The sequence below is a fragment of the Vidua chalybeata genome, chromosome 5 (assembly GCF_026979565.1).
Source record: "Vidua chalybeata isolate OUT-0048 chromosome 5, bVidCha1 merged haplotype, whole genome shotgun sequence".
Taxonomy (NCBI): Eukaryota; Metazoa; Chordata; class Aves; order Passeriformes; family Viduidae; genus Vidua; species Vidua chalybeata.
The window spans coordinates 18,639,942-18,667,850 of record NC_071534.1 but is presented as its reverse complement, the minus strand read 5'-3'; the positions used below and the strand labels follow the sequence as shown (position 1 = coordinate 18,667,850).

Sequence of the window (27,909 nt, the reverse complement as noted above, 5' to 3'; positions counted from 1 at the left end):
GGGGATGCACACCAATTATAGCTCACAATGTGTTCCATGAAAGATTATTGCAGTACAAAGACTTAATGAGCCTTTAATTTTGTACTGTGTCTTTTCTGGAAACAGCTTTGCTGTCTGCCATGCCATGCAATGTCTAGCAGTATTTACAAGGGAATAACAGTCATTATTATTTATTTCATTATTAACTATATTATTTTACAGCAATTTTCTAATTTTAAAATTGGAAAACATGAATGTGGAGGATCCCTGATGCTATGGAAATTTGCTGATTGAGTTGCAGACTGGCTTTGCCAGCTCCCTGACACCGTCCCTCTGTAATTAGGCTGTGGCCACTACCCTGGATTCTCAGTGTGTTTCATATGGATAGTGACACCCCTTTGTGTTTATATCAACAGGCTGTAGCCTCATGTTAGAGCCTTTGGATTGTGTGGAAGAGCAATCCATGTATAAGGTAAGCCTTTGGAATTAACCTTTTTCATGCTGCTTTACTCCCACCTGCAGCTAAGACTGTACAGTTGTGCTTCACACATTATTTGTTCAGCCACTCACTACAAAGCCCATACAGACTAAGAATGCTCAGTACAGCCCCTTTTTTTTTTTTTTTTTTTTTTTCTCTTCTCCTACAACGTCAACACAGTGACAGTGATAACAAAATAAATGGGGGGAAAATAGAACTGCCTCCAGGGGCTTACCTTTACATAAGCTTCTTGACAGGCTGATAGAACTGGGGTTGTTCAGCCTGGAGAAGAAAAGGCTCTGGAGAGACGTCATTGCAGCCTACCTGGAGGGGGATTGTAAAAAGGAGGAAGATGGATTTTTTTATATGAGCAGGTAGTGACAGAACAAGGGCTAGTGGTTTTAGACTGAAGGATAGCAGATTAAGATTAGACACAGGAAGAAATTCTTTCCTGTGAGGGTGGTGAGGCACTGGCACAGGCTGCATAGAGAAACTATGGACGTCCCATCCTTGGGACTGTTCAAGACCAGGTTGGATTGGGCTCTGGGCAACCTGTTCTAGTGAAAAAATGACCCTGCCCTCCGCAGGGGGTTCGAATTGGATGATCTTTAGGGTACCGTCCAATCCAAGCCATTCTGGGACCGAGCGGGCTAATCCCGAACCACAAGCAAGAATGTAGCCGGGGAGACGGCAGCGGAGCCCAGCCTGTTCCTGGGCGGGACCGCCGCGAGGCGCCATGGCTGCGGAAAAAGAACTACAGCTCCCGTCGTGACCCGCGGGCAGCGCGGCGGGAACAAACTCCCCGCTGATTTGCTGTGCTTTCGGCTGCTCTCGCCAATCACACGCACAGCTCACGGGGGATGCTCTCCACGCACAGGAGGCGGGCTGGCGGCGTCCCGGGAGCCATGGAGCGGGACCGGGGAGAGGTGAGCGGGACAGGACGGGGACTCCTCTGGGACTCGGGCTCAGTTGCTCCTGGGGGCGGCAGTGGGTCCGTCTGATCCCGGCGGGATGAGCTCCTGCGTCCCCCTCAGCTTCCCAGGAGGATCCGGGTGATGCTGCCCTTGCTTGGCAGCCCTGGGGACTTGTAACGTGTCTGCAAGTTTCACTCACCTGTTGTGGAAGAGTAACGATGCAATGGTGCTCACGTCCCTCGAGTTGGTGTAAAATGCACCCACACAAGGACTAGAAGGCGATTAAAAGCTTTCTTTTTTAGAGGACTTCAGGCCTTTCAGACGTCAGGAATGCTGTCTGAGGGCCTGGATCCGCAGGAGAGGAACTCTTTTTTCAGGGAGTAACCTGGGAACCTTGGATCTGTTTTGTGTGAAAGCCAGGGAGGATGCGGAGAGACAGCAGTGAGTGAAGTCTGATCTTCCTGTCCACGTGTCTATAATGATAGCTAGGAGCCAGGGATCAGAGGGAATTTAGTACTGGAAGGTGATAGGCTTTCTGCTGATCTTTTATTGTTGCTCACTTGGAGGAACAATGGTATCCTTCTGCCTCATGTAGCTGTTTGAATTTGCCTTTCTGTTCCATCACTTCCTGTGCTGATGCTGAGTTCTTGCTGCTCTTTCATGAGTTGCTAACATATTTTCCCAGCTTCTTTTATGCTTATTTGGAGCCTAGTTCAAGATTCTTCTAGTCTGAGACAGACTGTTTTTCTGTGCTCTTTCTTCAGTCTCTGCCTTGCAGCTCTCCTGCTGTAACAGCAAGTACAAAGAGCCAGTGAAGATGTTTAGCTGTGGAGGCATCTGGGTTTAGGCAAAAACCTATAGCAAACATTCTTCCATCCTGCTGGTGTCGTTCCTGAACCGAGGTCAGCTGTGCACTGTGCAGTTTTCAAAGGACATGAACTGTCTCCAGGACTGAGTTGGTCCTCCTGACTTCCAGGCTGTGCTGGTCTTGAGCTGTGGTGGCAGGAACATGCAGCCTGTGCTCCATTCTGGAAGTCTGTGCTGGCTTTACTGTGACGGTCTCTGCGCTGCTGTGCTGTGCAACTATGTTGGAAGGAACATTGCCTGGAAGGACACAGTCTCATCTGTCTTTCATCAGCAAGGCAGTGCTTTGCCCTGTATCTTCTATGTTCCTCAAGCTGCTTTCTATCTAGCAACAGCCCTATGGCACTTTCCTCTTGGGAAGCAGAATGCAGCATGTTGAATATCAGTAAAGGGATCAGTATGGGGGAAGGCAGTTCAGAGTCCTGCTTTTGGGGTTGTTATGTGGATTCCTTGCCTGCCCTGAGGCCACCCCCTGGCCCAAGAGGGCCTCCCAAAGCAGCAAAGGCAGGTTTATTGTGCAGTGGGGTGTAAAATGTCTATTTTAAAGCAAACTGCCTCTTTTTCTAGATGGTGTCTGCCTTCTGCCACAAAACTTCATCTTTAGAACGGGTGGAGGAGGAAGGTGATGATGAGGAGGAGGATGATGAATTGGACATCTTTGGGGGTTATGACAGCCTCACTTGCTACAACAGCAGCATGGGCAGTGACAGCAGCTCCTGTCTGGAGGAGTCTAGCGATGATGAGGTGGCAGAGCGGGAAGCTGGAGAGCTTTCGACCTCTCCAATGCACCAGCCATCCACAGGCCGGCTCACAGAAGACAGTGCCTCCGAGCCAGGTACTGCCTGTGCTGCCTGAAACGTTCAGGGGCAGTGAAAGTTGTGTGGCTGCACCTTGACGGTGCTTTGGGAGCAGCTTTGGATTCAGACTGCATTTTCTGGGCTATGTGGGGGATCTGTGCTGTACAATCATGGTCAGCTGGTCTCAACGCTGTCATTGTAGTGCATTGACTCTGCCAAATCCTCACGTTTTTTGCCTTCCTTTTTGCAGCTGTGTGCGAAATGTGTGGGATTGTGGGCACCAGGGAGGCTTTCTTCTCCAAGACCAAACGTTTCTGCAGCGTCTCCTGCTCCAGAAGCTACTCCTCAAATTCCAAAAAGGCCAGCATCCTGGCCAGACTGCAGGTGCGTTAAAACTTTTCCAGCTGGCTCTCTGGCTCCATCGTGGCCGCAGGCTCATGTCATGCTGGGGGACTTCAACCACCCCTATACCTGCAAAAAGTAGCATGGCAGGCTGTAGGTAATCCAGGAGACTCCTGGAATTCATGGGGGATAATTTCTAAAGCCAGGGAATAGACAGCTGCAGCAGAAGGAATGCAACAGTAGACTTGATGGTCACCAAGGTAAGTGAAGTAATTGGGGATGTCAAGACTGGAGGCAGTGGCTCCAGTTGCAGTGGTCATGCATTGGTGGAATTTGCAATCTTGAGGAATATAGGTCAGCTAAGGAGTAAAGTCATGCTCCTGAACTTTAGGAAGGCAGACTTCCAGCTCTTCAGGGAAATTCTATAATTCTGTGAGATTTCCTGGGGATGGAGCAGGATGTGCCTTTATATAGGGGTAGGTGGTTGATCTCTAATTAAATATCAGACTGACAGTCACAGTGGCTTGTTCTTCCTGCCTGAAGTGCCCAGAGAACGCATGACAGCTTAAAGGTGGTGTTCCCTAAAAGCTGAGAAAGGACACGTGTATTTTACCTGCTATTTCTTGTTCCTGTGAGTATTAATAAATATTGTAGTAGCCTGAAAATTGTCCCAAGGAAGAGATGAATGCCCAGTTCCAGGGGGTAGCTTAGTCTCGTGTGCCATTAATGTTTCTAATGTTCCTTCTTTTATAGGGGAAACCACCAACAAAGAAAGCTAAAGTTCTGCACAAAGCATCCTGGTCAGCCAAGATTGGGGCCTTCCTCCATTCACAGGGCACGGGACAGCTGGCAGATGGGACACTGACTGGTCAGGATGGTGAGTGTAAATGAGGTGTGAGGAGGTGCAGCTGCTGGAGTCAAGAAATGGGGACACTTTGAGGGATGTATGCCCTGCAGTCCTCCTCCTCCTCTCTGGTACGCTTCTTTGTACGATGTGTGTGGATCACTCTGACAGAAGTTGGTAGAACACAGGGCATGTCTTTTTTCCTCTTCCTGTCCATCCACTATTGTAGCCTCATCCTCATTCCTCGTATGACTTGACCTGGAGTGTAAGCTCTGTGGTCCCAGTTCCATGAGGTGCTGACTTCTGCTGGCAAAGGTGACTTAAAGGTGTCCTGTTTCTCCCAGCCATTTCCTGCCCCACTGCTCATGGTTGCCTCGAGTCACTCACTGATCACTTCGAGCAAAAACCAGTCCCTGCAGCTGAAGGAATAGCAACTTACTGTGTTAGGGAAAAGGGGAGTGCTGGGGCATGGCAGCAGCAGGGAGTGATCCCTGAGCAGACTGCTGCTGGAGCAGAGCTGTAGCTTGCAACCAGGAGTGACTGTGGGATTAATCGCTCAAATTAGTATCTCTGATTTTCCCAGCACCCTCTGGGGAAGCAAGTGCTGCTGATAGGACCCTGCAGCGTTGCTGCTGAGACGCAAAATGTGAAATGGTTTAACCCTGAAACAATGCACTCTCCCTGGAGTGCTTTAGCCCTGGGCTGGACTTGACCGCTTTTACTGCCCTTTCTGCTCCTCCAAAAGCAAGTGACAGTAAATATTGATTAATAATATATTTTGCCTCTTGTGAGGGTTAGTGACCTTGCACTCACATAGGGTCTAGTTTCCCACCAGAGAAAATGGAGTGGAATGCATAATCCCTGTGTGTTGTGTCCTGGTGCCTGGAGGCTGCAGGCAGTAGTCCAGAGGTAACTGTTCTCTGTGGCTGTTCTGTCATCTCATCTGATTTTCTGTTCTCATGTCTGCTTGTAGCACTCGTCCTGGGCTTCGACTGGGGAAAGTACCTGCAGGAGCACGGCTACAAGGCAGCTCCTGTCAGTTGCTTCAAACACGTGAGTTCTATTTTGCTGTGTATGGCAGGGCACACAGGGCATGTCATATGCATGGGGCCCCCCTGTGCCCCTGTGACAGGTGGTGAGCAGAGACCCTGCAGGGCGTTATTGAGATCAGGTGATGCAAGGAAAGAAGTTGGGGTTTGTTTGTTGCAGCTGAGAATGGGAGTCTCACAAAGGGTCCAGGAGTTCCGGGGGAAGGAAGCAGAGGGAGACTTGGTGGAAACACTGGTGGTAGTGATGCCTATGATTTTTAGGTTTTTATGTTTTTCATATATTTGTAGCTTTCTAGATTGCTAAAGCATGGCTGTAGCTTCTAGTATTTTTCCTGGTTTTCTTCTCTACATGTAGGAACAATAAGCTAACCTTATAAACACATTCAGAAATATTGTAGTCTTATTCCAAGAACACAACCAACTACAAGGACATTCTGTTCTCCAACCAGAATCTGAACCAGACATAACAAAAGTGGGGCAAAAGAAACCTCTGGACTGCTTCCAATGGGTCAGAACCCCAGGAATTATTACCTAACCAACTAACATTTTAACTTGACAGTAAATGATAAGTATACTAAGCAACTAATCTTATAAAAATTGTAGAATTACTATACCACATGTGATTTTTGCCATATTGTGTACCTGAAAGCTTTCAAGTGAAGGTTTGCTTTTATATTGACTCTAACATTCTTGGGAAGATCTATTCTATTTTCCAGGCATCAATAGCGATGGCTCAGTTCTGACTGGGGATGATAGTGGGAAGCTAATTTTGTATGGCTGAGTACAGCCCAGGGTGATGTGCAGAGAGGAATTCAGTTTTATGTGAGCCTGGCAGTAGCTGCACCTCCAGCATGTCCAATTTTTATAAGACTTGTTATATTCCTTTTGAGTTGTGGTCTGATAATACTGAAAACATTTCCTTTTTCTTGAGGATAGGTGAGGCACACATGTTAGGTATTCTCATTGTTAGGTATCTTTATGCCATAGAGGAATGGCAGTAGATCCTTTGGAATAATAGGACATTTGGCAGTGAAACAGTTAAGTATTGCTATATGGTATTCTGCCTTTTGGGATCCTCAGTGAACATCCCAGTGAGATGTTTGAGACAGTTCAACTGTATTTCAAGATGCTGGTAAATCTAGGAGGGGTAAGGCATGCAAGCCTGTGTCTAAAGTGAAAGTGTAGCTGCCTAAGACATGTCTCTGAAAGCTAGAAGGGCCTAAACCCTGCTCTGATTTCCACATCCCTCTCCCAGCATGGTTGCCTCAATCTTTCAGGTGCCGCTCTTTGATCAGTGGGATGATGTGGTGAAAGGTATGAAAATGGAAGTGCTGAACAGTGATGCTGTTCTCCCCAGTCGTGTGTACTGGATTGCATCTGTCATCCAGATTGTAGGTAAGTCTCCAAAGTAATCTTTGATAGCTGGACACAGCTAAGCTCTGAGGGAAGCTTTAGAGAGCTGAGGGTAGCTGGTCAAGCAAAACAGCAGCTCTTTGGAGCTCTACAACTGCCGAGAGATTTTGCAACAGGAAATACCATGGTGCTGGAGTTAGAGGAAACCAGCACAGTTCCTCTTCTGGTTGCTTGTCAATTTGCAAGAATAGTTGCTGGAGAAGCTCTGGTAGCCTATGCAGAGAGCTGGAGGCCATGCTGTGGGTACTAAGCCTGTGGTGCCAAATTCTTGGCCTCTAATGCCTTTGTTTGTCTGTTCTGTCCCGGCAGGATACAGGGCCCTTCTGCGATATGAGGGCTTTGAGAATGATGCTGGTCATGATTTCTGGTGTAATTTGGGCACAGTGGATATTCACCCCATTGGCTGGTGTGCCATCAACAGCAAAATTCTCGTACCACCACAAAGTGAGTGTGGGGCAAGAGGGGTCAGCATATACCTGGGCATGGAGAAGCTTTGGTTTATGCCTAGAGCAGAGGGACAGGTGTTCCCACTGCATGTAGGACTACAGCTCCATTTGTGCTTTGAGTTACAAGCAGCAGTTTGAGTTTGGGAAGCTGAAGACTGCTTGGATTGCTCCCTCTGCATCTCCCTATTATTGACCTGGGGATGCTTTATGCAGTGCTGATGTCAGACCTGTAGGAGCTAATGCTGGTGGCTTTTCCTCCTTCTAATTCACATGGTGGCTGGACTTGAACTTTGAAGGGGAGGAGTGAGGGAATTTGTCATGGTTTAACATAGAAGTGAGGGAACTTTTTGGTCCTATATCCTGGGCAACATCTCTGGTAAGTGCAGTGACTCCAGTCCCTGCACAGCTAGCAGTTCAGAGAGGGATGCCAGTTTAGTGGAATTCTGGCAAGCTGAGATTTGCTTGGTATGGCTCATGTGTTTTGCTCTTATTACCACTTCCTGTGTTTTGCTCTTATTACCACTTCCTCATCTAGATCAGTGGAGTTGAGTGTCTGCTTGGCCCAGTTCATTCTGTAACGGTGATCCCTTCAGCCAGATGTGGGGGCAAAACAGAGTACAGAATCTGAGTGTGAAGAAGGCCTTTTAGTGCTCATGGGCTGTCAGAAAGATGAAAGGCGTGGTGCTGTAATTATTTTGGTCATAAAGATGGACTTTTTCCTTGCTCATATGTAGCTATCCATGCCAAGTACACTGACTGGAGAAGTTACCTCATGAAAAAACTGGTGGGAGCTAGGACCATCCCAGTGGATTTCCACATAAAGGTAACCATGGGAGGCTGTCGTTTTGCATGGGGGAAATGAAGCTGAAGTCAAGACATGTGCTCAACATGTCTCTTCTGGTTCTGATCTGTGCAACTTTTGTGTGCCTTGAAACCTGGGCAGGGCAGGGGCAGTGAGTGCTTCCACATGCTCCTAAGATACCTGTCATGATGCTATGGGTAACAGATAGCACAGCCTCTGTGCCCTCTCTGCACAACAGTTTCTGCTTTGGGTCATAGGCAGGCTTTAAAAGCTGTTGTCACATGGTCTGCTGGGAAATACTGGGGATGAGGTTTCGCATTTTGCTGAAGGGCAAGGCCAGTGCACCTCCAGCCTGGCATTTCCCTGCCCTGTTTCAGTGCCAGGAAGTAGCTCTGAGAGTCAAAAAACTTTGCCTTCAGTGTTGGTAGCAAAGCAACCTGCAAGGAGTGAGAAGGGCACAGGCTTCCTTTAAGTGCCATGGCCTTGGCATCTCTATAGCTCTCATGATTGTTTTTGTGTAGCCTGCATTGAGATTACACCTTGTTAGAGGGAAGAGGGTCTCCTGTGGCTAGGAGCTTTGGAAATGGCAGATAAGGAAGACAGTCCCAGAGACAGCAGACAGGAAGGCAGGTGATAGGTTTTTTTGTGTGCAGGGTAAGTGGTGACACTGAGTTGGAGATCTGGATGTAGTTAGTGCTTCCCATGTTACTTCTCAGAAGGTTAAGAGGGTGGTTGTAGCTGCTTGTTCCTGGGCCACAGCTTGTAGCTGAAAGGGAAATGGTGGAAGGAAACACACATTGCTTTTCTTTCTCCCCTTAGCATCTCCACTGCCACCTAATAAACAGGAAGTGGAAGGGACCTTAGCTTAAAAGTTCTTCTGGATTCAGATGTAGGCTGGTTTGGGTATCTATTTTGTATTTCCTAGTTGCTGCATAGCATCTTGGAATCACAGTTCCAAAATGTCAGGGGTTCTATAAACACCACTGGGCATTTGTGGATGAGTAGGACAAGACTGCATAAGCAAACTGAAGGTCTCAGAAAAAGTTAGAAAGCAGCCAGTGACTCCACTGTGCCTTTGGGTCAGTCTGCAGAGTAACTGGCTTTGGATGTGGAGTTGGGAGATAGATCATCATGTAGCTCAACCTCTGATCAGAATAAAAAGGTGAAAATAAGAACCTGACCTCTTTTGAAGTCAACTGAAAATCCTGTTGCAATTTGGGAAGCTACACCTCTAACTAATTGCAGCCTCAAAACCCTTGGAATCTCTTTCATGACTGAAAAAGGCACACACAATTCCTTACTCAGTTCTTCGTGAACAGAATTCTCACTGGGAACATTCAGACAAGGTGGTGGCTGGCGTTGCTGCTGGGCTGGAGTGGGGCAGCTCTTATGAGGCCACATGACAAAAGGGAGACCCAGCGGGTGTGTGTGCCCAACCACACTGTCATGTGTGGAGCTGCCAGCTACCTGTCCCCCCAAAGAACCCACTCCTATGCATCCCTTCCTAGTCAGCTTTGGGCAGTGCCAGGGTGCATGTCTGTGGGGAAAGCTGTTCTCTGAAGTGTTTGGAGAACTGTGGTTGATCTCACCTCCTCTGTTGGTTGTTGCCAGATGGCAGAGAGCATGAAGTACCCATTCCGGCAGGGCATGCGGGTTGAGGTGGTGGATAAGAACCATGTGTCCCAGACACGTATGGCAGTGGTGGACACAGTGATTGGGGGCAGACTGAGACTCCTCTATGAGGACAGTGACAGTGATGATGACTTCTGGTGCCACATGTGGAGTCCCCTCATCCATCCTGTGGGCTGGTCACGGAGAGTCGGCCATGACATAAAGAAGACAGGTAAGGATCAGGCCACTGCAGCTATCTTCTGATTTGCTGGAAACTGCCTGCACCCTTCTGTTGACACTGGTCTTGACATGCTGGGAGTGAGGCAGTTGCCTCAAGACCTAACAGGTGAAGCCTGCTTAGTTTTGTGTCTGCTGGCTTTTTATCTGGATAGATAAAAGCCCTGTGATCAAAGGTCAGAACGGGGGACTGTAGGTTTCTTACCTGAAGCAGGCAGTCTGTCCCCTTAGTGTGAGAATGCAGACTTTGCAATGTGACAGATGGTTTATTTCCTCTTGTTGAGGAAATTCATGCTGGCTTCTGTAACACTGGATGCCATCAGGATGTGTTTTTCTGGACTTTACCAAGAGGAATTGTTGATTGGCTTACTCTGGCAAAGTAAAAGACAAAAAAGGAAGACTTGAGCTCTGCTGATCCTTTTGCTGCCTCTCCCTGGTGATTATAGCTGCATGTGTTATCAGTAGTGCTCAGGAAGCTGAGCCATCTGCTTTTGAGCAAGCCCTTCATCACAGCCCATTTTATAAGTGTAGAGGGACTGACCTGTTCTTTTTACTAAATGGTGTCATATTGAGGGGGTTTATAGCAGCTAAGCTCTCACAGACTGATTATTAATTTTCCTGTTTTCTTACTGCAGTTACTGCAGGTTTTTTACCTGTCTGTGTTTGTTCCTTTCCTCACAGAAGAAAAACGTAATGACATGGCAAACCATCCCACCTTCCGGAAGATTTACTGTGATGCTGTGCCCTATCTGTTTAAGAAGGTAGGACAAGTCTGCCTTTCTGTGGGGGTCACAAAGAAGGAAGCAGTGATAGCACTTCTTTGCTTGGGCATACATGCTGCCATGTGTGTTGTTGAGGGTGGTCTTTCTTATACCTAAGGGCAGTAAGGTCTTTGGGGTTCAAGGGTTTTGTTAAGAAGGAGCAGGTCAAACTAGAAAGCTGAAAGTATTAAAGGACAGTGACAGATTGAGGCACTCAATCAAAGGGCAAGCAAGGGAGCTTTGAGTTGGAGAGGGAAGAGGATTGCATGGGAGAGACCAGTTCCAGCAAGGAACTGGATAATACTGGTAAGGACAGAGATGAGAAGGAAGTTCGCTTTGTTGTGGAGCAGCAGTTGGGCTTGGCTCTCTTACTGACCAGAGCCATGGCAAGAGATTGCTGACACAAACATAGTGTTGGTTTGGCTGCCTCTTTGTACTTCTTGTAATATTTTTGCTTCCCCCTCCCAAGCTGAGCCAAGTGAAGAAGTTCTAATCCTATTTGCACTTGCTGTGCTTGGTGTCAGTATGGGACTGCCCCATACTCCTGGCAGCACATGGTATACCAGAGTCTCCCTTAGGTACGAGCTGTCTATTCTGAAGGTGGATGGTTTGAGCGAGGTATGAAACTGGAAGCCATCGACCCCCTGAATCTGGGCAACATCTGTGTGGCCACTGTTTGTAAGGTAAGTTCAGTGAGCCTAAGGGGATCTGCTATGTTTGCTTGGGATAATGCAGCTTCTCCTCAGGTCTTTTCAAATTAATAAGACCAGGTAGGATTTTGCATGGGGGACAAGAGAAGGCTGTCAAGAGAAGTGGACAGGTGTTGTGTGGAGGTAACTGGGGGGTTACCTCAGAGGTCTGACAAACTGTTATCCATGTGCACTTAAACAGACAGCATGAAGATGAGCATGCTTGGTCTGCAAGCTAGTGACCAGTGTGTGTGACTGGCAGCCACCCTCTTTCCACCCTTGGGCATGCAGTAGGGAAGACTTGTTCTCCAGTTCTGAGAGTGCATAGAGAAAGGAAAAGAATGGAAAGAGTTGTGAGGTGACTTCCATGTGGGCAATGGCATGAGGATAGATAGACGTGTCACCTTCAGTCTCTCTTGATGAGGTGGTTGTGAGCGCTACTCTTGTGCTGGTGTTGAGAAGTAAATTCCTTGCCCATGTTTCCTCAGCAAAGTGTGTTGAATGTTGAAAATATAGCATTCATCTGGGGTTTTCCTGCTTCCTCAAGAAGCTGTTTGCCCTCACAGAACCCAAGCTGAGGACTTTGACGCTTGGAGTTTGGCAGTGGGATGCTACAAGAGCTATTTGTCTGTAAAATGTTCCCTTCAGCCACGGCTTGGAAATGGAAGAGTTTGGGACAGGCATGCCTGTCACCTTTGGTAGGCACTAATTACCAGGGAGTGACAGGATGGGACAAGTCTTGTTGCTGTATGAAGTAGCAAATATGAGGGTAGTGCTCCTTCCCTTCTACCCAGTAACAAATTCATGATCTGGCTGGTGGAGAGGGTTTTTGGGCTGCTAACAAGGTGTTTCTGCAGGAGAACAGAGCACCTGACTGCTCTGTTACCAGAGCCTGGGCTAGTTCTTAGAACTCTGGTGCCATGCTAGGAGTGAGGAACTGCCTAAGTATGGGGATTTACCAGAGGCAGAACCTTTAGAACCACTTGCTCTACGGTGCCAGACACAAACCTCAACAGGGATCAGGCAAAGGTGAATGGAGGAGGCTCTCAGTCTTGAGGTTCCACAAGGAAGGGTTTATTCCAAGAAAAGGGATCAGAAACAAAGAGCCCAAAACACTCCTGTGCAAGCGGTTTTGTACAGATACAAATCAGGGGGTGGATACAAACAGCTAACCCATAGGGAATCCTCAGGGGAGGAGTGAGGAAATTTGTCATGGTTTGACATAGAAGTGAATTTTTTCAAGAAGTTAGGTCAAACCAATCAGTAGTCAAGTTTAGATATTAGCACCTAGAGTGACCACAGAAAGTATAGACACGCCTCTGAAAACACTGGGGGTTAAAAGCAAGAACTCCCAGGGGAACTGCCTCTTTAGTTCCAGTCATCAGAAAGTGCAGACTCTCCCCTGCCCAGCCACAGGCTGGGTGGGGGAGGAAAAGCCATGCGACCTGAGAGAGGTAGGCTGAGAGGGCTGAAAGTCTAGAATCGAACCAGCTCCTACAGACAAAAAGGGAGAGAGAAGTGAAGATGCCTTTGTTCCCCCTGCCCTCAAAGAAAAAGAGATAGAGAGCTTAACAGCACCTAGAAATTTACCGGCAGAGGAGAAAGAAAAAGAAGGGAAAGATGCCCAGTATAAAAGTTAAGAGTTCTGAGCAAAAATTACAGCTGTCCAGAAAGTCTAAACTTTTAACCCTATCCTAGAAAATAAAGGCTTTATAAAATATATAAATAAACTATAAAATATTTATAGTTGAAGAGAGACAGTCCGACACCTGAGATGTTAAAAAAAAGAAATTTTTAAGTAGAAAGAGATAATAGAGTAGCTTTTAGCCAGACTTTTCTTATTAACCATAAACTAAACCAAGTTATCCTACAATAGAGACTACATTTTAAGAAAATGCAGTAATGCAAAGAGACCTCCTTCAACAACCACCAGCACAAGAATAGCAAGAACAGAGAAAAGCTGAAGAGAAAACAGTAATACCATCTGTCTTCAAGAAGAAAATGATCTCTATTCTTAGACCCTTAGCCCCAAAAGAAAATAGGGGGGACTCTAGTCCCAAAATAAAAAGCTAAACTATTATCTCTTCTAGTCCGTGGCAAAGCATCCTTAAAAGAGCCCTGTCGCCCTGGTTATCAAGAGTTTTCTAAAGCCTTCTGAGTTTACATTCTTGTAGAGAACTTTCTCACACAACTTTCTGTAAACAACCTATTGTTTTGCATTCTTTCATAGAGGCGGAGAAATTTGATGTACAGGTAGTTTGTCCAGTGTTGTTGGAGAGGTGGCACGTTCACCCTCCAATCCACTGGCATCTTTTGAGAACTATAAAAGATTGGAGTCAGAAAAAATAAATTAGTCTCTTCATCATGACCAAGGCTGTGGTGCGTCATTTTTGCTTGTGTCATCTGGTGACAAGCCCTATAAGCAATCTGTCCATACACAGTAGTAAGAACACTGTAACATAGAAAAGAAAGTGTCACACTAGCAAATTTTCTCCAGGCAGTTGCCATGTGTAACATAAAAACACAGAAAGTGGCAACTGTATTTCCTGGAGAGTCTATGGCGCAAGAAAGACTCCTCTCTCCCTTAATAAACTGAGTATTAATTACCTAAAAAGTAACAACTTAATCAAGAATCCCGAGTAATGTCTCACTGTAGTTATTTTAGAAATTAAGTGGGAGGAGGAGTGTTTTAAAAAGTCTTCATCCTAGATTTAGTATGTGTGTCTTGTACAATAGTAGTAGTTTAATAAAGTTTTTTTCCTTTGTTATTAAGCTTAGGCCTGCTCTACTCTGTTCCTAATCACATCTCACAACATTTATTTAAGAAAGTGTATTTTCATAAGGGTGCTGGCATTGAGCCAGTGTTAAACCATAACAGAATTACATCAAGTGTCTAGGGTTAATTGGGGTAGGAGGGTGGCGAGGATACGTCACATGGACCAATGGGACTTCGAGGAGTAGGGGAATTCCAAAAGGGTGTTGCAGTCAGGAATTGGCCCGAGGTTAAAGTGGCAGAGAAGGTTCTGTAACAAAAGGGGCTGGGTTGCCTTGACAGGCAGGGAAAGAGCTGGAACAAGGAGGGGGAATGGCATGAGGGACAGCTTTGAGGGAGGGTAAAACCCAGGGATAAACTAACTTGGGGAGAACATGGGGGTACAACAGAACAAACCACTTAACAAGGAATCAATAAAATAAATTGGAATTGCAACACCTGACCATTTAAAGCTTTTCACGTAGTCATTTCGCAAGGCTCTTAGTGTTGGTCCCAGTCCTGCAGAACTTTCTGCTTTGGGGATTAGCTTGTGTTGACTAAGATATTAGGAGAAGCCTGGGGCATATAACACTGGATTTTACTATCTAGTGGAAATTGTGATTGATATGTGGGGACTCTTGAGAGAATCTTTTGCGAGGAGGAGAGGCTTTAGAGCAAGTAGAGCTCTACACTCATGCCTTCACTCCCATCTCAGGTTCTCTTGGATGGGTACCTCATGATCAGCATTGATGGAGCAACGTCTGATGATGGCTCTGACTGGTTCTGCTATCATGCCTCCTCACACGCCATCTTCCCTGCCAACTTCTGTAAGAGGAACAACATTGAATTGACCCCTCCAAAAGGTGAGATTTGGACTCTACCCTGTGGTACAAACCTGCATGCAAAATTTCATAGACAATGTGTTTCTGAGAGGGGTCAGGTTTAGATAAATCAACAAGGTCCCAATCTGCTTGTTTTTCAGGTAGACAGCTAGTTCAGAGAGCCAGGCTGTTTGAGCTTTACCTATATACCAAGTCTTGGTTAGCTCCTGGCAGATCAGTGGCAGAGGTGTATGATCCCTAAACTGAACAGAATAAAAGCTTTTAAAGAACAAGGAGGGTGGGAAGCTATAAGTAGAGCCATTGCTGCAGGAATCAGTACTTAAGTGTCCACAGTCATCTCTATTCTTTTCTCTATGAATAGATCTGACATGAGTATTTCTTCAAACTCCTAAGAGACAATCACCCTAGGAGTGTTTTTGCTGCCTCCTCTAGCCATACCTGAAAAGGCCTGCTCTGAATTTCTGTGTTGCAGCATTTTTGTGCAATGCTGTTCCATCTTCATGTGATGTTCCTGCTGCTGGGAGAAAGAAAGATTGGTCTAAGTGGTGTGTTTTGAACATACTACTTCCTACTTGCTGCTGGTCCTCCCCTTTCTCTGTGGTCTGAGTTTATGGCTGACATCGATGTTCAGAGCTGCAACTTGCACTTTTCTGTATTTGCCTGCGGAGAGGGGTGCTGGACTCCCGTGGAATCCATACACTAGGTTCATGTCCAAGATCAGGCTGTACATGCTGGTTCATTGACCTGCTCTGCAACCAGTTGCTATGCCTCCTTCCTGCCTACTCTGCCTTTTGTCCCAGCAGGTCTACCCAGTGTCTGCCTTTTTACCTCTTAGTGTTTCTTCCTTCTGCAGGGCACGAAGCAAAGACATTCAGCTGGGAACGTTACCTGGAAGAGACCAAATCAAGACCTGCTCCATCACGGCTCTTCAACACAGTGAGTGCTGCCAGGAAGAAACTATGTGTAGGGATGCTTGGAGAAAGCAAGGAGGAGTGCAATAGCTCCGGCTGTCACAAGATCACTGAGATGGAAGTGACTTCTTGTCCAACACCCCTGCTACAGCAGGGTCACCTGTAGCAGGTTGCTCAGGACCATGTCCAGATTGGTGGAGACTCCACAACCATGTGGGCAACCTGTGTCAGCGCTCATTGGCACTCACGGTAGAAGATGTCTCCAGTTTGTACCTGTTAACTCTGGTCCAGGCACTGGGAACCACTGAGAGGAATCTGGCTCCATCTTTGCACCCTCGTTTTAGGCATTTATATACATAAATAAGGTACCCCTGAGCCTTTTCTCCTCGAGGATGAACAGTCACAACTCTGTCGGCCTTTCCTCATACAAAAGATGCTCCTGTTCCCTCATCACCTTTTTGGCCCTTTGCTGGATTCTCTCTACTATGTCTCCCTTGTACCAGGGAACAATTCAGTGCCAAGCAGAGGGGAAGGACCATTTCCACTGATCTGCTGAGAACAGCTTACCATTAGCCTTCTTTGTCCCAAGGGCACATCCCTGGCCCATGTTCAACTTCATGTCCACTGGGATTCCCAGGCCCTTTTCTGCCACACTGCTCTCCAGGCAGCCTGCCCCTAGCTTCTGCGTGGGGGTTCTTCCTCCGCAGATATGGGATTCCACTTTGTCAAGGTGCCTCTGGAGGGCAGCACAACCATCTAGTATATTCTGTCTCTCCTCCCAGTTTTCTACCACAAGCAAGCTTGCTTGGTGTGACATGCTACTCTGACATGTCATCTGGATAATTAATGAAGATGTTCAATAGGAGTGGATCCAGTATTGACCCCTGGGGTACACTGCTATTTGCTAGCCTCCAACCAGACTTCATGCCACTAATAACCGTCCTCTTGGCCCAGTCTTTTGGCCAGTTTTCAGTCTATCTTGCTGCATCTGCACCCAGTCTGTATAGTTCAATCATCTTCTCTATGAGGTTCTTATGGCAGACAGTGTCAAAAGTATTCCTGAAGTCAGGACAGACAATACGCAGTATATGCAATATATGCAGTCTCTAGTGGGCTGTAGTTTGCTGACAGACAGCACTTTAAGGAGAGCTGAAAGGTCCAGGAGTACGTGCTCTCCAAGTAGGCATATTAGTGTCCTGCCTTTTGTGGGTGCCTCTGAGTGTCACCTGTGATTCTCTAGTGTTTCTGTGAGCTTCTGGTGGGCTCTGCATTGCTCATTGCCTGTGGATATGTGGTTAGCATGTTGGGTGGAGGGTGGGAGCTGCTTTACATCAACAAAACTGCTGCAGCACCTGGGCCTATCTGGGTCTTTCTGATTTCCCAGGGGTATGTCAGGTAATTGTTTGATTGTATGTTCCTGAACTGCTGCTCCCCCCACATCAGGATCCTGCTGAAACTGACTGAGGGCACAGCTGGCTTTGGATCTGTTTTTGCATCTATGGGCTTGTTGTCTGCTTGCTTTAGGCTGGAGGACAGCCTGTGTGAGAGTGGTGTTGGCCAGATACGGGTTTGGACTGAGTGCAATGGCCTTGGCTTTTCTTTTTTCATTTTTTAATTTTTATGCACCCAGGACTGTCCCAACCATGGCTTCAAGGCAGGCATGAAGGTGGAGGCAGTGGACCTGATGGAACCCCGGCTCATCTGTGTGGCCACGGTGAAGCGTGTAGTCCAGCGTCTCCTTAGCATCCATTTTGATGGCTGGGACAACGAGTATGACCAGTGGGTGGACTGCGAGTCTCCAGACATTTATCCTGTGGGGTGGTGTGAGCTGACAGGCTACCAGCTTCAACCACCAGTGACTCCAGGTGAGTGAAGATTTTACTGTGGTTTCTAATGCTAGAGGTAAAGATTTCCTTCCTCCTGCTCCGTGAGTGCCTCCTTTGATTTTTGGGCCTTGTAGGGAGAAGCAAATGGCCTCTTTGATTTGCACTGGCTACCATAAATCTTCCTCTTTTGCCACATTCTAGCAGCTGGCAGAGGGAGGAGCCTGATGGGGCAAAAACAGCCTGAGTTTTGAGATTGGCTCAGTTCCCCCACACCGAGAGAGAATTAATTGCTCCTAAGGAAGCTGGGTAGAGTTCTAGGTGATCCTATTCCTGCACAGCTCCCTTTTATTAAGCATAGCTATAATCTTAGCCAGATAGCAGCAGGAGCTCACCCCATGTTCCCTTTCCTCATCAACTCTTCGACTCTGTCTGTAAAAGGTAAGAGCATCCTCTCAAGAGTTCGTTCCTTCCCTTGTCACAGGGAGGCCACTGCCTCACCTTTGCAGATATTTTCCTTCTTGTCTCAAACTACTAATCTTGTTTCTTTATTGCCCCTACCAAGTCTATACCGGGCCTCTCTCCCCTGTGCTGCCCCAGCCTGCTGGTCTGGGCCCTCACCTGGAAGCACAGACAGCAACTGCACTAGAGCCTTGCTTTCCCCTCAGCTGGTTGTCTTGGGAAGAGGGCTTTGGCTTGGGGGGACGGGTATATCTGTTTCTCGCTTATGTCACTTCATCCCACTTACCTACTGGTTATGGGACTTGGCTTTCGTTTCCCTCTCGTCTCTATGACAGAGCCCACAACTCCAGCGAAGGCCAAGGAGGTGCCCAAGAAGAGGAAGAAACCCTATGGAAAGAAGAGTGAGTGATGTTTGATTAGTGCCCTCCCGCTCGCTCACAGGCTGGGCCCAGTTAGAGGAACCCTGTCCATGTCCCATCAGAGCAGGAGAGAGAGGCCTTGTCTTGCTGTGGATGCCCTCAGTCAGCTGTGGGTTTACCAACACTTCACCCTTCTTACCTGCCCTGTTACCTAAAGTGCAGAGAGCTCTGTGCGGGAAGGATCTGTTTTGCAGTCTGTTTTCTGTTGGCCGAGGTATATGTGGCACTTGCTTCCAGGTGTGAGGTTGTACTGCTGTCACTACTGTGTCCATGGTTGGAGGGAGATGTTTGCTGCAGCTGAATGGTAGCTGGAGAGCAACCCTGCTTTGTGCTGAGGGAAAGAAAGCCTTAAGATGGCTGAAGAGGCCAGTAGAAATATTTTTATTGTTTCATCTTATCATTGTTGCTGTCATTGTTGCAGTAGCTGTGGCAAATCTTGTAGACAGACAAGAAATTCCTTCCTTGGGGGTGGAGAGGAAAGAACATCTAAAGAATATAAAAATTTTCAACCTAAATAAAATGGTCAGCTAAAAACGAGAACATTATGGTTACTACAATGTCTGCGCCTTGCAGCAAATATGCTCATTACCTAGGACTAGACTCAGACAGGTAAGCAAAGCTGATTCCACGCTGATTCCAAAAGGACCTGCTCCCTGGAAGTTAAACAGATGCTGAAGTGCCTTGCCTTTAATGAAGGAGAACATAAAGGAGCATATTCTGAGATGATGACTATAGAATTTTTCTCCAGTAGGCCATTTCTGTTGCATAACCAGTTGGCAGCTAATGACCACATAGCTTTCTGTTCAGTTGTGCTGGTCTCTGGCCTGTGGTTTCTCAGAGGAGCAGGGTTGCTGATTTTCCAGGGAAAAAGAAATACACTTTTGCTCATACTCTGTTATCTCTTTGTTAAGGAAAAAAGTTACCTGCCAAAGCCCGCAGTGTCAAGCAGACTGTCAAGAAGCCTTCTGCCATGAATTCAAAACGAGAAGCAAAAGCTGCCAGCCAGGCTTTGCCAGAGCCGGCACCTGATGAGAGTAAGGGAATGAGTTATTCTACCCTGCAGCCATATCCATACACCCTCTTGGCCAGTAAGTCATGGGCGCCTCCAGACAGGAAAAGGCAGCAGCATGTCAAACATCCTCCTGTACTTCTCCAGAGACACTCCAGAGAGTAGAAGAAAGCATATGTCTGCTTTCCCTGGAAAGGTTTGCCTCCCAAGAAGGCTTGGTGGGACCAGTACTGCTCAAAATCTCAATACTGCTAATGCCTGCTGAGAGCCTGGCTGCCCTGCTGAGTGGTCTGGTTGTGTGAGGTCAGGGAGGAGAGACAAAGTGGATATGTCAGAGGTGGCTATCACATCCCAATCCCCGTAAGGGCTGTTGCAGCATGTGAACACAGCCTCTCATGCTGTGGTCCCAAGAGAAGAGCAGCTGGGTCACTTGCCAACCCTAGTGGGTAGAGGGAAGGAGGGGTGGGTGAGGTGTCATGTGCACATGGGGATTGGAGAGTCATGAAGGTCCCTCCTATTAATTTAAGTTCTCCTGTGTGAACCCAGGCAGACTAAAAATGGAGGACATCCACTTTTCCTCCCTTACGAGTTGTTCTTGGGAGCCAGCAGCTGAATGCTGCCAGGGTTTAGTCCCATCCTGATTGCTGCTATGACCATGGATAGATTTGCAGTGGCATGACAGGGCTCCCTGTGGTGAGGTACCCTCCAGAAGTGGGCTGGCCCCAGGCCTGGGGCATTTTGAGTACCTGCATGGACAGACCTGGTTTGGAGGTGCTGCAGGTAATGCTAGTCAACATTTTATTTACTTATTTTTCCCTCTCTCTTTCTGTCTCTTGCTAGTCATTGCTGTGCGGGTGAAAGAAGAAACCATTGACCCTTCAGATGCAGAATTTGGAGAGACAGAGCTTCCCGTTCCCATCAGCAGTATAAAGCAGGAGGACACAGACTGATCTGGAGCATTCTGCAGCTTTCCACAGCAGCTTTACCCTGTGGCTCTTTAGGGAAGGTCTTGGCAAAGGGAAACAGAGGACAAAAAAAAGGGCCTTCCTTTTTTAAAGCAGACCACCCTGTGGCATCGTAACTCTGCTCTCCTGCTGTGCAAGAAAATTTCCCCCAGACATGTAATATTAAGCCCTAGGAAACAGCAAAAAGACTGCAGGCGTGCTGCGGAGCATGACCAGGGTGGTAGTTGTGCATGCCTGATTTTAAAGGCACTTTTTGGATCAGGAACTCGAAACAGGGAAAGAGGCTGCTAGAGCACAAAAGGCTAATTTGGGTTCTTAGCTTTGGCTGGAGGGGACAAGCTGCTGTCCGACGTGATGAGTGCAGGACACATCAGGAAAGGAGCTGCCCCTGTAGGACTTCGGTGCTGTGCTCTCTGGTCTAAGTGCTGTGACCCCCAAGAAAATCAGGACAGGAAGAGTGGAGAGAGGTGGAGAAACAAAAAGAGATGATGATGCCTGCTGAAGAAATGAGACCTTTTTTCATAAAATCATAGAATGGTTTGGGTTGGAAGAGGACCATAAACATCTCAAGATGCTCATCTAGTTTCAATACCCCTGCTTGTGGGCAGGGACACCTTCCACTAGACCAGGTTGCCCAGAGCCCCATCCGACCTGGCCTTGAACACTTCCAGGGATGAAGAATCCACAACTTTTCTGGGCAACCTGTTCCAGTGCATCACCACCCTCACAGTAAAGAATTTTCTCCTAATACATAATCTAAAACTACTGTCTTTCAGTTTGAACCCATTCCTCCTTGTGCTGTCACCATGTGCTCTGGTAGATGGTCTTGTCTCATTTGCAATTGCCTGTATGGTCCCTTCAGGTATCAGGAGACTCTAGTTAGGTTACTATGAAGCCTTCTCTTTTCTAGAGTGAACAATCCCAATTCTATCAGCATTTCCTCATAGGAGAGGTGCTCCATCCCTTTAATCATTTTGGTGGCTTCCTCTGGACTTGTTCCAACAGGTCTGTCCTTTTTTGTGCAGAAGACCCCAGAGCTGGATGCAGCACTGCAGGTGGGAGTCTCACCAGATCTGAGGGGGAGAATCCCCTCCCTCATTCTGCTGGCCATGCTGCTTTTGATGCTTTCACTCATCTCTTGATGCTTGATTGGCTTTCTGTGCTGTGAGTGCAGATTGCTGGATCATGTCCAGCCTCTCATCCACCTGTATCCCCAAGTCCTTGGCAGGACTGCTATTGAGCCCTTCATCCCCCAGCTTGTGTTGATACCAGGGTTGTCCCAACCCAGGTGCAGCACCTTGCACTCAGTCTCATTAAACCTCTTGAGATTCCTGTGTGCTCACTTTTGAGTCTGTTCAGATCCCTATGGCTGGCATCCCATCCTTCAGGTGAATGAAGAGCACCAATCAGCTTGGTGCTATCTCCAAACTTGCTAAGGGTGCACCTGATCCTCTTGTGTGTGTCAGTAATGAAGACATTAAAAAGCACTGGTCCCAGTACAGACCCCTGAGGGACACTGGTCACTGATGCCCACTGGGACCCTCTGCAGGCAACCATCAAAACAATTCCTGATCCACCAAACAGTCCACCCATGGAATCCATCACTCCAGTTGGGAGGGAATAGTTGTGGGGGACTGTGTCAAAAGATTTACAGAAGTCCACCTGGCTCAAGAAGCTATCTTCCATGCAGGAGTCTCCTGGATTGCCTGCAGTTTACTGTGGTACTTTCCCAGTAGATGTCAAAGTGACTGAAGTCCCCCAACAGGACTGGAGCCTGTGAGCACGATGCCTCCTCTAACTGGGGCAAGGAGGCTTCGTCAATAGGCTCCCCTTGCTCAGGCAGCTGTAGCGGACCCCGGCCGCAAGGTTCCTTTTGTTGCCTCAGTGTCTGATTTTTACCCACAGTCTTTCAAGCTGCTCATGGCTGTTCTTCAGAGACAGCTCTTCACACTCAAAGCACCTCTTGACATAGAGGGCAACCCCTCCACCTCTCCCTCCTTTGTGTCTCTTCTGAACAGCTCATAGCCATCGATAGTCACGCTCCAGTCACACAATTTGTCCCACCAAGTTTCAGTAATGGCAACAGGATCATAACTTTCCAGCAGCACGGTGGCATCCAGCCCCTCCTTGGTTTGTTGCCCATTCTGTGTGCTTTGGTGTAAAGGCACCTTGGTCAGGCTGTTGGCTGCATCACCTTCCCAGAGGAACAGCCCTTAATTCCTTTGAGATATTTCCCTGCTGGTATGCCTGTTGGCTTCTTTTACCTCAGGAGTCCCTGGCTCACCTCTGTAAGACTCCCGAGTGTGCTCCCCTGTATCTGCTACCTGTTCAAGTCACCTGCAGAGGGACTCACTACCACCCTGTCCTTCTAACCTTTTCATACCATCCCACAGCTTTCCATGGAAGAACCTGAAATTGTCCCCCTCACATCTGGTTTAATCAAGCAATTGGATTACCCAAGAAGGAGTTTAGGAGGATTCACCCACAGCCATAAACACCTTCGGTAGTAGCTCTTTGATGCTTACTGCGAGAGACATCTTTCAAGGAACATCTTTCGCTCACTGATTGGTGTAATGTACTACCCAGAGGAAGCCACGGGATTTTGGACCTCACCTACACAGAGTTCTTTAGTTTAAGGCCCATCTCACCAAACCAGGCAGGCTGCTGCCAGATTATTTTACCCTTTATAGACAGGTGGATCCCATCCATCTAACATGTTACAATCATTAAAGCACACACCATTGTCACAAAAGCCAAGACCTTCTCCATGGCACCGGCCTCAAAACCAGATATTCATCTGTACTATGTGTCTGCTTCTGTAATTTCTTGCTTTTGAACCCAGTATTGCAGAGGACTTGGAGTATGGTTTCAGTTTTTAATTTTTTTAACAGTTGTACTGTAAATTTGGTCTACGATCAGTACCCTAAAAGCCCTGTGACCAACTTCAGGAAGAGGCTCATGGCTTGCATATTGCTTTCCAGGCCACCAAAATCCAGAGTTAGTCAAAATGTATCTTTATCTGTAAATATATCTTTCAGAGCCTTTTCAATTTAAGCAAACTTCTGGGATCCCAACCTATGCAGTCATGGGGACTGTTGAGCACATTGAGTTGATTGAATGTTGAGCACATTGGTTATCATGGGGTCACTTACGGATCATTGATTGAATTCTGCAGGAAATAAAAAGGCTTCCATGCGCATATGTTTTAATCCTGAGGAACTGCTGGGAATTAAGGCAACATTTTCACTAATAATTTTTAAGCTTTCTAGCATAAGATTTGTGCCATTGCAGGACCTTACTGGGTGGTGCTGGTTGCAGTCCCACTCTGGGTTCTTCTATGATTTTGGCAGCTGTGAAAGTGCTCTCAAAAACAAAACCAAACTTCCGGATAACAGCTTTTCCACATGGCTGGTGGAAGCCTTGGAAAGAAGCAGCAAGTATCTGGCTTCGTTGCTTGCATCACCAAAGCAGACTCTATGGAATGTGCCTCTGTGTCCTGCAAAACCAAACACTGCATCTTTGGCAAATCAGCATTGTTTTGGTGGCATCAGGCTCTCCTGTGCACCTTGGGCAATATTCATATCTCCATGGTGGGGAAAAGTCTAGAAAAACTGCTCTAGCCAGACTGTAGGTATGGCCCTATTGTGTCCAGCACATGTCCTACACACCTTAAGAAACCCTAAGCTCTGCTCTTACTGAAGCCTCTGGCTGGAGATTTTGCCAACCTCTTTTTCTTGTTGGGCTTGATTGCAGCCTTAGTCTTGTTAGGACTGGTTTCCGCAGCCTCGCTTTGTCCCCAGCCAGGACAAGTTTGGAAAGTGGTGGAAAGCTTCACCTTCAGCCCCTGGACTTCTGGAGGGGAACCACAGGTGGCCCCTATGCAGAGGTTGAGTTTGTTGATCCACCTGGAAATGTGGTAGAAGATCAGGGAAAGAAATGAGGAAGAGTGATTCAAAGGGCAAAAGTCTATGCCCATAAGTGGATGATCACTTCAAAGTAAGGCCAGGTAATCTGGGTGACCTCTGAATATCTCAATATTTGGCCACCCCAGCTTGTGGCTGCTTTCCCTATGCCTAGAAAGCCCAGGCAACTTCCATCCTTGCACACAGATGTGTGCTACATCTCGCCACCACGGAAAAACACCAGAAATGGCCAGTGTGCTGTGAGTTTGTGCCTTCATCATAGGAGGTCCAGCTGCCCCCCCCCAGGCAGATCCCTGAGGCTGCTCCCCCGTTGTGGCACTCACCTGCTCAGCGGAAGGAGCTGGCAGTCACAGTGAAAAGGCACATCATGCAGGTTGAGGATCTCCAACCCTGTGAAGTTGCTCATGTCAGGTATGTTACTCATTTTGTTGCTCTCCAGGTAGAGGCTTCTGATCTTGGGACCGAGGCCAGTGAAGGCATGGGGGGAAATCTGCCATGGAAGAAGGGTAGGTTAGGGGCATGCTGATCAAAGCAGGGGAGCAGATCTCTGCCCCTGTACTTCTGATCATCTTGAGGGCCCTGACAACCTGTCCTGAAGCTGGTGGCCTCACAAAAGAGCTGCTTCAAACAGGAGGGACTGTTAATTAATTCAAGCAGTTTCAATCACATTTTGGAACTCATTAGATTCCTGTTAGTCTTCTTAGAAAGAAGGTCACATTCAGGAGGTCTCAGAGTGATCCCTGGGTGCTGTTAAGATACACAGTTATTATGAGGGTGCTGCTAACACTACTTCCTTGAGAGAATGGAAATATTCAGGATAATAGCAGTGGAGAGGCCTGCAGGGACAGCCTGTAATAAGAGAAAGAGAAATCTGGCCAGAGCTGGGGGAAGGAGGTGATTTAGGGAATGGTCTGGACCCCAATAAAATTGGGTGTTTCAGGACTGGAGGGAGTAAGCTTCTCCCAAGGGAGCCAGAAGCAAGGTTGAAGCAAAGGAATGCTACAGCTGAGCCTGAAGAAATCTGGCTTCCCAGCCAGATGGAACATCTGCCCAGGCTATGGAACATCTCCTGAAGGCTTGGGAATTCAAGGACATCTGTTTGGATGACCCTATAGGGGTCATCAGCCCTGGGCAGTGTAACCTGTAATATGCCCTGTGGTGCCACTGACCCTTGGGAGTCCCATAATACACTCACCCACTCCAGGCCCATGTTGTCCAGGTAGAGGTGCTGCAGGCTGGAGGCCACTGGCAGGAAGACACTGTCCCCCATGTGCTTGATGGGGTTCCGGGACAGCTTCAACTCACTCAGGGTAGGCAGGCCCCTCAGGGCTGCTGTGGGCACCTCTGACAAGAGGTTTCCCTCCAGCTGCAGCTTTTCCAGCATCTTGGTGGGAGCCAGGGCAGCTGGGGCAATGTGCCTGATGGCATTCCCAGCTAGGTAAAGCCAGCGGAGCCCCCTGGCTCCAGCCAGGTCACCCTCCACCAGTTCCCCAATGGCATTGTGCTGCAGATGGAGGGAGATGAGGTTGGGCAAGAGCCGGAAGGTGCCTGCAGGGACATGGGTGAAGGCGTTGTGGTCCAGGTCGAGGTAGGCAAGCTGCGGGGCCCCCTCAAAGGCAGCAGCCACCAGGGTGGAGAGGTGGTTGTCAGTGAGGTACAGGTAGACCAGGCTCGCCAGCCCCCGTAGTGCCCCGGGGTGCAGCACCCTGATGCTGCACCTCTGTAGGTGGAGCGACACCAGCTCCTTCAGGCCAGGGAAGGCATCTGGTGGCACTGTCCTGAAGGGGTTTCGGCGCAAGTCGAGAAGGCGGGTGTCCTCAGGGAAGTCCCGAGGGATCTCCCGCAGGTCCCTATTCTCACAGGACCCATGATGGAAATCAGGGGAGCAGAAACATCCCCAGGGGCACTGCCTGCTGCTGGCTGAACTCGGCTGCTCTGGTGGTGCAGTGGGGCTAGGGGGTGGCCAGAGGCGACTGCATCTCATCTCAGGGGACTTCAGGGAGTTGAGGGACCGGCCACGGAGAGCAGGGGGTGCAGTACAGGCACCCTCAGTGTGCACTCGTGCCCTTGTCATCCACTTGTGGAAGGGGCGCAGGAGGCAGGAGCAGAGAAGAGGGTTCCCATCCAGACTGACCCTTACCAGCCCCCCTGCCCCGGCCAGGGGTGGCAGCCCCTGCAGCTGGTTTTCCCGGAGGTCCAGAATACGGAGTTGGGGACTGCGGGCAAAGGCATCGGGAGCCACATCCTGAAGGGAGGCATGGTCCAGGAAGAGGTGGCTCAGCGAGGCCATGGCCAGGGCTTCCTCAGCCACGTAGGTGATGGGGTTGTGGCCCAGGTCTAGCCGGGTAGCCCCATCCAACCTGGCCAGGGCCTCACCAGGCAGTGCCTGCAGCTCATTGTGGTCCAGGCTCAGCCTGCGCAGGGCAGGCAGAGCAGCAAAGGCCTCACTGCCCAGCACATGGAGGGCATTGTGAGACAGCCGGAGCCATCTAAGAACCTGCAGACCCTGGAAGACCATGTCTGGGAGGTAGACCAAGGCATTTGCCCTCAGGTCGAGGACAGTGAGGGACCTCAGATGGCCAAAAGCACCCGGCTGTATCTCCTCAATGCGATTCCCCTCCAGAATGAGCTGCTGGAGGGAGAAGAGGCCATCCAGGGACTCCTGGTAGAGGAGGGCTATACCATTGGAGGCCAGGTTGAGGTAGACAAGCCTCCCCAGACCCCGGAAAGCCCCTTCCTCCAGCCTCTCCACCTTGCAACGCTGCAGGTCTAAGTGTGTCAGGTAGCGGGTAGCAAGGAAGGCTCCTGCTGGGATGACCATGAAACTGTTGCCCCGAAGGTCTAGTTTTCTGGTGAGCTGTCAGTCACACAAATAAAACACCGAATTACCCAAGGGCTGCCATACCTATCTTCTCTCCCCATCCCTTGACCTTTCTTCCCCTTCCCCACCTCTGGGATGGTGTCAGGAATGGCAGTCAGGCTCCCATTGAGACAGAGGACATGGGCACGGAGGTTATCGCAGACACAGGGTGCAGGGCAGCGGGTGGCAGCCGTTGCCCCCAAGGCCACTGCAAGCAGGAGGAGCCCCCAGGATGGCCCCATATTGGAGGGCACCTGTGGCTGGGGAGAGACAGATGTAAGGCCAGGAGAGAGGCAAGGCTCCCATGCATCCGCAAACAGCATTGCCTCCTTGGAACCCTATGTGCCAAGAGGGCTGCTGCTGTCACCTAGTGGCTCAGGTCTCATTTTCTCTTGCTCTCACACTATGATTTCACAAGTTATAAAGGAGGAAGATTGGAAAAAAGAGAGGAGGAATTCTTGGAATGAAAAGTGAAGGTCTCAGATACCAAGTCACTCACAAGGAGCTGCCTTGAAACAGACACCCACTCCACTCCTGCATTTTCTTCAAATATCACTAACTTATGATTGCCTTGGTCTGTGCAAGCTAACAATATCTCTCCTACAATTCTTTTTGTAAGGCAAGCAGGTGTAGCCATACAGAGAATGTGATCACAGGCTTCTGAGCTGCTACCCTTCTTTAAATGGCAAATGTCCCATGTCTCCACCATCCTGGTCA

General features: G+C 48.4%; 2 protein-coding genes across 5 annotated transcripts; one reads left to right on the top strand and one right to left on the bottom strand.

Annotated features, from left to right (window-relative positions):
* Positions 1–1,331: 1,331 nt before the first annotated feature.
* Positions 1,332–23,618, top strand: L3MBTL2 (L3MBTL histone methyl-lysine binding protein 2). Of its 3 annotated transcripts, none has more exons than XM_053942929.1 (17): positions 1,332–1,383; positions 2,803–3,070; positions 3,283–3,416; positions 4,128–4,251; positions 5,192–5,271; positions 6,545–6,662; positions 6,990–7,124; positions 7,861–7,949; positions 9,540–9,771; positions 10,458–10,537; positions 11,116–11,220; positions 14,694–14,841; positions 15,674–15,756; positions 17,362–17,596; positions 18,352–18,417; positions 19,347–19,469; positions 20,285–23,618. In XM_053942929.1, exons 1-17 carry the CDS (start codon positions 1,363–1,365, stop codon positions 20,392–20,394), a joined length of 2,151 nt encoding a protein of 716 aa, XP_053798904.1. In that variant the 5' UTR covers positions 1,332–1,362; the 3' UTR covers positions 20,395–23,618. The 3 variants fall into 3 exon arrangements, with proteins under 3 accessions (XP_053798904.1, XP_053798906.1, XP_053798905.1); XM_053942930.1 differs by lacking the exon at positions 1,332–1,383 and adding an exon at positions 1,806–1,812; XM_053942931.1 differs by lacking the exon at positions 18,352–18,417.
* On the bottom strand, positions 18,325–27,515 carry CHADL (chondroadherin like). 2 transcript variants are annotated; one of them, XM_053942928.1, is made up of 5 exons: positions 27,282–27,515; positions 25,528–27,189; positions 24,656–24,822; positions 24,078–24,314; positions 18,325–18,403 (listed from the first exon to the last, which is right to left on the bottom strand). In XM_053942928.1, exons 1-4 carry the CDS (start codon positions 27,513–27,515, stop codon positions 24,089–24,091), a joined length of 2,289 nt encoding a protein of 762 aa, XP_053798903.1. In that variant the 3' UTR covers positions 18,325–18,403; positions 24,078–24,088. The 2 variants fall into 2 exon arrangements, with proteins under 2 accessions (XP_053798903.1, XP_053798901.1); XM_053942926.1 differs by lacking the exons at positions 18,325–18,403; positions 24,078–24,314; positions 24,656–24,822 and having other exon boundaries at positions 24,829–27,189.
* Between the last annotated feature and the right edge of the window lie 394 nt (positions 27,516–27,909).